The sequence below is a fragment of the Amborella trichopoda genome, chromosome 5, assembly GCF_054954075.1.
Source record: "Amborella trichopoda isolate Santa Cruz 75 chromosome 5, AtrichopodaSantaCruz75HAP2 v2.0, whole genome shotgun sequence".
NCBI classification, from domain to species: domain Eukaryota; kingdom Viridiplantae; phylum Streptophyta; class Magnoliopsida; order Amborellales; family Amborellaceae; genus Amborella; species Amborella trichopoda.
In genome coordinates, this window is record NC_142340.1 from 13,817,185 (window position 1) to 13,827,060 (window position 9,876).

Here is a 9,876-nt window from a genome sequence, read left to right on the forward strand (position 1 = left end):
AGTGTTTGGTAGCATTATATATATATATATATATATATATATGAAAAATGCTGAGATTAGCCCACTAGCTCATATGAACATAAGAGCCCAACAGCCCAGATTCAATCTGGGCCGATCTGACGGTCAGGACCTCATTTCGTGTTTTAATTTTAATTTTTTTTTAAAAATCCAAATAAGTTGAAATTTTAGGCATCCATTCTTCTCATCAAGGCACACCTAATAAAAATATTTAAAAATTAATTTGCAAAAAATAAATTTACCAAAATACCCCCGAAATATTTCAGGGGTATTTTGGTCAATATATTTTTTGAAAATTATTTTTTTTGATATTTTTATTATATTCTCCTATTTTGAAGAACACATGTCTAAAATTTTAAGTTATTTGGATTTGTAGAAAAAAATTAAAATTCAAACACGAAATGAGGTCGTGACTGTCAGATTGGCCCAAATTCAATTTGGCCCGTTGGGCTCATATGTTCATATGAGCTAGTTCGCTAATCTCAGCATTTTATTATATATATATATATATATAGAAAATGCTAACAATAGCTAGGCAGTTATAATAAATAGTAATATAGGTGGAATGGGAGCCGTCAGATCTTCATCATGTGGTTCAGAATGCATATTACAATATGAATTTTAATATTTTTTCTAAAAATCAGATGATAATGAAATTTTAGACGTGTGTACTAAAAAATAGGGCACACAATTAAAAAATAAATTAAAAATATTTCCCAAAATATAAAATGATCGAAATACCCCTGAAAAATAACTGGGGTAATTTAGTCATTTTAAGTTATTGAAAATCTTTTTTTTATATTTTTATATGGTGTGCAATAGTGTTAGGTATATACATCCAAAATATTATCTTAATCAGATTTATAAAATAAAAATAAAAATTTTTATATGATGATATGCATTCTTAACCACATGATGAAGATCTGACGGTCGGGATTCCACCTATATTACTATTTACTATAGCTGCCCAGCTATTGTAAGGTTTACTTATATATATATATATATAGGCAAAGTCTTCCCAACACCTATAAGCGAAAATGAACAGTGATTTCGCCTACCCTCATCACCGTCCAAAATTTATCACACGGTCATGATTGTCCGGTAGTGTTTTATTTTTCAGTTTTTTTTTTCTACAAATCGGAAGGATCTGAAAGTTGGAATGTGTGTACATCTTAGTGAAGCGCACCTAATAAAAATATAAAACAAATAATTTGAGAAAAAATAAATTGACCAAAATACCCCCAAAACTTTTTGGGGGTATTTTGGTCAATTGTTTTCATGTAAAATATTTTTTTGATATTTTTTCGTAGATTCGTCTATTTTTGATGAACACACACTCCAAATTTCAGGTCATTCCAATTTGTAGAAAAAATAAAAAATAAAATACTACTGGACAATCGTGACCGTGCGATGAACTTTGGACGGTGATAAAGGTAGACGAAATCACTGTTCATTTTCTCCTATATGCGTTTTGCAGTATCTTCTATATATTATATTTCATCCAACGGTTGTATCATAGTATAATGTAACAATCTTCAAAAACTATGTTAAGATCATTTGTTTGATCCAAATTTTAAATATGCACTCTTTTCATTTTAATGAACAATCAGAACCTCGAAAGTATTTTTTAAGCCCAAATTAACATAGGCCGTCCATTTTGATAAGATGCTTAGATCTAGACCTTAGAAGGATTTTTTCTTTTTCAAATATTTTAGATGGCCTTATTATCATTAAATGAACAATGTTAAAGAAAAAAAAAATGATTTTGAGTTTGTAAAGGCTAAGATCTTAAGATTCACCAAATGAATGGTCTAGATTCGTTGTTGGAGGGGGACTCATTTTGACCATATCTAGGGTTCAAATCGAACTTTTTCTTTTTTGAGATTGATTATTGAGATGAAGAGAGTGTGTGTGTGCAAAATTTGAGATCATACAAATACCACAAACATGGTTTACTAAAAGTGTGGTTGTATTATACTATGATACAACCGATGCATTGGATCATTGCCCATGTATCGGTTGTATCATAGTATAATGCATCCACACTTCTTGTAATATATATATATATATATATATATATATATGGGCAATGATTCAATGCTTCGATTGTATCATAGTATGATGCAACCACACTCCTAGTAAAATTTCCAAATTTTGCACACACACTCTCTTCATCTCAATAATCAATCCCCCAAAAAAAAAAAGTTCAATTTGAACCCTAGATATGGTAAAAATGAGTCCCCTCCAAAACGAATCTAAAACATTCATTTTGTGAATTTCAAGATCTTAGCCTTTATAAATTCAAAATCATTTTTTTCTCTTTTAACATTGTTCAACTAATGATAATAAAGCCATCCAAAAAATTGGAAATGAAAAAATCCTTCTAAAGCCGAGCTCTAAGCATCTCACCAAAATGAACGGCCTATGCTAATTGGGCTAAAAAAATACTTTCTAGGTTGTGTTTTCAATTTTTTCTTTTTTGTGATTGTTCAATAGAATGAAAAGAGCGTATATTTCAAAATTTGGATCAAACAAATGGCCATAAGATGGTTTTTTAAGGTTGTTGCATCATATTACTATACAACGGTTGCATGAAATCATTGCCCTATTTATATATATATATATATATATATATACACATTCAAGATAAAAAATCCTACCATGATACTTCTGAATAGAATGGTATTGCTAAAAGTAAAAATCATCATATTTTAGAGACCACAAGGGCTCTTCTTTTGTCTGGCTTTGTTCCATAGTCTTTATGGGCCGAAGCTGCGAAGCAATTCACACAGCTATCCACCTGATAAATATTATGCCTTCTTCTATTTTATCAAGGTACTCCCCTTCTGAACGACTATTTTCTCAACCACCACATTGCCTAAGAAGTCCATGAATAACCTCAGTTCACATACAAAGGCCCAAAGAACATAATATTGAACTAGTGAAGATTGTTGCATACATACACCTTTATTTTTGGCTAGGGTAATAGGGAATTTTTCAGGGAACCCACCAGTTGTATTAATTTGTGAGGGCCCATAGTACATATAGCTAATGTATAAATTTAATATGTATAGTGAAGTATATGACGACCATCATAATAGCGAAGGACAGGCCACCCCTCCCAAAAGTTGATGTAGGACAAATCTCCACAAAAATAAAAGAGCAATAGCGAAGGGAAATAAACTTTGGGAAAAAGGGTGAACCAAGGCTATTTCCTTAAAACTTTTCATTATCAAATTCTCTTTACATAAGAGAAGAAAACAATTATTTCTATATGTACCTTGGAAAGAATCCTATTTGAATTAAACTTTCTCCATCCATAAAGAATATTAAGTTTATCACATTAATCCTACTCTTATCCAGAAAAGACACCTAATGCAATTGAGATATACCCTCTTCTTTCCAAAATAGTAATAAAATGCTTGGGACCATAACAACTTTCCCATATTTCCTAAACCTGCACATAAAATATCTAAGAAAGTCAAATACCCACAATAACCTTGTAGTATGCCTAATATTAATTAATTCTATATAGCCTCCAAATTGCCTAAATCTATGACCTCTCTCTCTCTCATCTGGCAGATGATATCACCACCCTGATGCTATGTATCAGATTCCCCTTTTGAGTAAGTTGTCATCTCATCCTCGAATTTTTGCCACATTCTTGGAAAGCTTTTTAGTGTGAGATGATAAAGTCCCACTGCACCATGTAGTTGTCCTTTGTGAGTTTTCCCAGCCTTCGAGGGACCATTTCATTGTATTTCTTTACGTGGTTGAGTTTAGTTTATTTTTCTTATTCCTAGTTTACTCAGTTAGCCTTGATTTGGCTGAAATTGTGGATTTCAAGATGTTGAATGTTGAGTAACCAAGATCTCTATCGGATATACAACTTTCAACATGTTGAATATTCTTTTTTAGTTGAGTAAATAGTGTCAAGAAATGAGATTCCAAAAATTCTCAGTTCAAGATGAAGCGTCTCACCAATCAGCAGAAAAATGTCACAAAGCTCAAAGGAGGGTGAGGACTTTGATGATCCAATTGAGATGTCAGACTCCAAAGAAAGCAAAAACATGATTCTTCACACTGCTCAGGACTAATCATAGAAGTGATTGCATCGCTTGATGGAAAACCAGTAGAGGATTGCAGATATCATGGATGAAAGCATTGTAGTTTGACATGAGGCAGAAAAATATGGTTTTGCCATATTCAAAGAGGCAATGATGCGGAAGTTGAGTCATCACAGAGTGACCTGGTTTCAATTAGTGGTCAATTACCATGCACTTGATATGTTTCCATGCATATTTATAGCCCTGTGGAACTGGCCAAAATTGAAATACACTATCTTTATTGACACAATTTGAATATCCCATTTGAAAAGAAAAAAAATAAAAAAAATTAAAAGGCAAAAGAAAACTGTTATCTATTCAACAAGAGAGAAGGCATAGATCACATGGAAGATAAGCCTAGATGATAACGTCAATGAGTTGTTGCCACTGACAATGCTATCCAACAATGAGAATTTGAAATCAGTCCAGCATCACATGACACTAAAGCATATCAAATGCAGTTCAATGCTATCCCTAAGGTTGAAACTCTTCCTTCGAGGTTCCTGATGACCACAGGAGACTGCGCCCTCTCCGTCCCCCAATTATTCAATCATCTCCACAATGTTATCAAATGAAGGGCCTCCTGAGTAAAGTTAATCTCAGATAGAGGATACATGGTGTTCCTTGCCTAAAGTAAACAGATTCAAGGTACAACATACTCCCAGAATTTTACCAAGGATGCAAATTGATGTATCTTCTGCAAATATGGTTTTTTCTTTTGTAACTGTGGGAAAAATGGGACATAATAATGGGTGATGGCTAGAGTGGGGGCTTCAAATTGAGTTGAGTAGCTCTTTTATTCAGAGTGTGTAGCATTCACATTTATTATTAACCAAGCTACTGAAAAAGAAACACAACATCATGAAGGGATTGCAAATAAACCAGACTGATGTGAAGTTTTAAAGAAATGGCAAGAACGAATAAATCCTCAAGGAAGATATGGAATCCACTCTAAGTATTCCAGCAAAAGACACAACATGCTGCTATGTCTTGTAAAACAATGTTGAACTGTTGAAGCAAATCAAAGACAATAATGGAGACATCCTCAGAGTGAAATGGTGGTAATAAATGATTTTGATCGAAAATATGATTTTCTATAAATACTAGTGAAAAGGTTCTTCATAAATATCTGCTGGCAAACTAGGAGCTTACAAAGCCATATTTTGCTCTCCTGCAAAGAATATTGTGTGATAAAAGTAATGTTGATGTGAAACTTTGACAAATGATTTCCAATGCTTTTGAGTTTCAGATCCATTAACACTGTCAAACCAAACATCTAATTAAAGGTTAATGTGTACAAAATGAAGAAAAATCAATAAGCGAAGCAAGCAACTTTGGTTAAGCTGGTATTAATGATAGATTCAAATCAGGAGAAGCAAGTGATAGCACTTAAAAGAAGCGAATGACAAAAGCATGGAGAACCATATGAACTACATTCTATTCAGAATGAAAAAAATACTCTCTTTTCTTGGAATTTGGTTGCAAAAAGATGGAATATATGAATGCAAGCCATGTATGAGCTCAGCAGATAAACAACTAGAGCCTATTCTGATGAGTCTGTCATTATCATATCAATTTCACTCATGAGAATATATGCAATATGGCAATGGAGGTTATATGTTAATGCATTGGGGTAAGAGATCCATGTCTTGAAGGACTGCTTAAGTTGTACAAGGAACAAGCAATTTGGAGGAAACTGCAACACCATATTTGAGTATTTGAATACATGAAATTCAATAATGTTTTGACAGGTTCACTAAATTGAACATCTACATGTAGCAATACTTACTCCAATATATCACATTTTTAGAAAGGTAGTCTCAACAATTGGTGCAATCTGAATGGAGGAAGGTGCATCTAGGATTTTGTGGTTGATAGTCTGGAATTTGGTGGCAAGAATGCAAGGTGATCCGATAATTATCTCTGTACATTTTTCGCTTTCAATTTAAATAGAATAAAATGATTTATCCAACCATTATTTATACATCTTTTATTTGTATTTTCTTTTTTTTACTATCGTTTTCTACATTACAGTCATCATAAAATATGCTACATTAGCGTGGGAAAACAGTACCATGACATCTAGTACATGTCCACTTTCTCCTAGTCTGAGCTACATTTCTCAAGGAACCAGGGAACAATTGATCCTTCTACAAACACACAAACAAGAAGGGGAAAAATGGTAAACATGTTAAGCACATAGCTACCAAGAGAATGACATGTCGAGATTGAAAACAATGGTCTAGAGAGAAAGCAAGAGAAATTACCATTTAATTGAGGAAAGGAGAAGACAAATACATCACCTGTTTGAGACTTCAAGAATTATGTACTTATATTCTTCCCCCATGAGTTCCAACATTCTCGAAATACCCTTCAACACAATAACTTTAATTCTAAAGCTGAAAAGACCCTTAAGCTCTGATAAATATCAGAAGATATGTGATACCGATAAAAGCACAGATCCTAGTACATCAGTAGTCGCTTAAAGAAAACCACTCCCCACATGAGTCGATTTCTCTAAGATGCAATAATCTCTCAAATAGTGTCAAGGATGGTCACCCTTGTTCATAACTTCATGTTATAAAATTCATTGTTCAATCCCATGCGACTTCGTGTTATAAAATAACATTATTCAACTCCAGGTGCCGGGAAGAAGAATGGTACTCGGAAAAGATGGAGTTCCATTGTTGGGAGCTCCTTGTATCTTAAGGATGGAGGTGACGGTATTGTATAACTCTACATTCATGAAAGAGGGGACCTTTCTACTCTTCGCAAATTGAGGGCCATGGCCAATGAAAATAGTCCTCATTGAGAAGAACTCATTGTCATAACCATGTGCACCCCCACATTCCTGTCGCTTCGAAGTCTTCTGCTCCACCTTGTATGCTTCCTCAATTAACCCGACAATTGGGGGGATCCTATCACTGTAAGAATAGTGCAACCTTTCAGGCAGATCCTCTTTCAAGTAAACCTTCAAATACATCCCATTTTTAACTTTCCCTGAACTCAATCCCTCTCTCATTTTAGCAACAACTTCAGATGGCGAGATTCCATGAGGAGGCCTGATCGAAAGCAAAGGACTATAAGACTGAACCCAATCATGTGGTATCTCAATCCAAGGTGCCAAATCCTCAAGAAAAATTAGCTTCTTATCACAAGTGCCCACCATTCCATGATCTCCAACCATTAAAATAGTGACATCCTCGAAAACCCCTTTCCTCTCTAGACCTTGTATCAATCTACCCATCATCTTATCGATCATCGAAATGGCCTCTGTGATCTCCGGATCATCAGGCCCAACCTTGTGGCCCTGGTGGTCGGGGTCCTCAAAATAGAGAGTCATGAACACAGGCCTGTCTGAAACAGGAAGATCAAAGTAGCTCAACACAGTGTCAACTCTCTCTTCAAACGGGATCGACCCATCATATTTTTTACAGAGAGAAGGCGGGCAATCCCAATTCCCCTTCTTCACTTCTGAACCAGGCCAGAAATAAGTAGCAGCTTTCAACCCATTCTTTGTTACAGTCTCCCACAGGGGCTCACCAAGCCACCACTTAGGTTCATGGCTCTTCATGGTGAAAGTATCATTACCATATGGAAAACCATTGCTTATGATCCCATGCGAACAAGGATAGAGGCCGGTAACAATGGAATAATGGTTTGGAAACGTGAGAGTCGGGAAAACAGGGATCATACCAGCTTCCGCTTCAGTCCCATTAGCGGTGAGCCTATCGATGTTAGGCGTTTGGGTTTTGAACTGGTATCCAAATCGAAACCCATCCGAGGAAACCAGAATTACAGTTGGATTTTGAATAGGCCTGGCCCGTTCAAGGCGAAGGGAGCCACTGTTGGGGCCTCGAAAGAGAAGGAAGGCAAAGGCAATTGCGGAAGCCGTGGATACGCAGGTGATTATGAGCATGACAATGAAGACGAGGGCAGAACAGGCCCTTTGTCTGGAAGTGAAGACCCGAGTTGCAAAGGAGGGTTGGAGGAGAGCAGTGGACTGGTCATTGGGGTCTGGATCTGCCTCAAGTTTTGCGATAGCGAGAGAAGCAGAACCCATGGGTTCTGCCATGGACTGAAGAGACTACAGAGTCAAAGGAGAAGAGAGGCAAAAAAGATGAGAATCCTCAGCGCCAATATCTGAAGAGAGAGAGAGAGAGAGTTGCAAGGTTTAGCTACAAAGAAGATATTGGGAAGAGAGAGAGAGAGAGAAGTATTGTGTGCGGATGGTGGGTGGGACTTGCAGAAGCACAGAAGGAAACCCCACAATTCCAGAAACGACGAATGGTGACGTCAATGGATTTCTATTTAAATGAAGGAATCTTTGTGGATATACCTATCGTTCTTGCTCAGCTGTAAATTTGTTATTTGTTTTTGTAATAACGTTTTATGCACTTAGGGTGAAGTTTGTATAGGTTCTCAACCTTGTACTTTTGAAGCACGGTGGACGTCAAAATTATATTAACATTTTCACATTGTAAAGTTATGAAATTTTATTGCTGCTCCCTATTGTAGAATTGGAAGTTCTAAATATGGTGACGACCAAAAAGAGTTATGAACGTTTGAAGATATTGAAAATGGACGATCCAGATAAAATGTTATAAGATGAATTATTTTTAGGATTAAAAATCATCTTTTTTTTCATATCTGTGAATCTCAAGATCAAGATGATCGATTTGAGGGCTTTACAGGATGAAAAAAACCTTCTCCTATGGATTTTTTTTTATACACCTTAATTGTATAATAGGATTGACATTTTATATAAACGTATTGAGAGTAAGGTGGGTTGGCCATAGAACTGAGATCGATATTTTGAGAGGTAGATATTCAGGGTGGATCGTCTATTCCATATATTTATGTCAAATAATTGGATCGATAATTTAGATCAATTTGAATGGACGTTCTAAAAATTATTAAAAATTAAAATTAAAATTGAAGTAGGAGTTTATGCGACGGGGATCTAGGAAACTCAAAAAACATCAAATGAGCTAAGCTTAAAAAAAAAAAAAAAAAAAAAAGAAAGATGACAAGTCGGGTCTGGGAAGGATAGGATCAAGACCGATATCTCTACATAATTGGTTCGAACCCGACGATTCTCGATATGGATTGGCTATTCCTGAACGTGATCATCGGCTTTTAAAATGTTGTACCAAAGACTTAAATATTTATCTCTCGTTCTTTTCAAAAATTTGATTCAATTTGTCACGGATTATTTGTCTTTCATTGGCCAATAATAACTATAATGAAATTTGAAGGAATCAGCATTGAAAAACTCTTAAATATCAAGATCAAATTTGGGGTATTTTCTGCCTTTTCCATGGCTTTATATCCATTCTCTCTTAATGAAAATCCATTGGTTCGTTTTTATGTTGGAAATTTGGATGGTGAAATATTTAGTGGGTAAATTTATGTGAAATCAAATAAAAATGGTGGACTTTCAAGTTAATAACCACTCTGGAAGCTCTCTCTCAAGTCCATATAAATATAGAATCAAATTTCTTGTGTCATTGCTTCGGCATCTGCTTTAGTCCATAAAGAGACGTTATTAATTTACAAACCTTATTGTCATGACCATGCATAAACCCTTGAGTTGTTCCACATAAATTTTTTTTATCTTGTTCAATGTTTAAAAATACAGTTTTTATATCCATTTGGTAAATTATTAGATGGCCAGTAGAGGCTATTGCTAAAATTGTATAATAGGCATATGTATCAAATAATCTAGCATTCTTTTTGTTTAAATTCATTG

General features: G+C 35.0%; 1 protein-coding gene across 1 annotated transcript; it reads right to left on the reverse strand.

Annotated features, from left to right (window-relative positions):
- Nucleotides 1-6,367: 6,367 nt before the first annotated feature.
- Nucleotides 6,368-8,406, reverse strand: LOC18421902 (nucleotide pyrophosphatase/phosphodiesterase 1). The gene has a single exon (XM_006826674.4). It carries the CDS (start codon nt 8,197-8,199, stop codon nt 6,757-6,759), a length of 1,443 nt encoding a protein of 480 aa, XP_006826737.1. The 5' UTR covers nt 8,200-8,406; the 3' UTR covers nt 6,368-6,756.
- Nucleotides 8,407-9,876: the final 1,470 nt, after the last annotated feature.

Bases quoted from the DNA above. Each gene is read 5' to 3' on its own strand.
- LOC18421902 (XM_006826674.4), bottom strand. From the start codon at position 8,199: ATGGCAGAACCCATGGGTTCTGCTTCTCTCGCTATCGCAAAACTTGAG.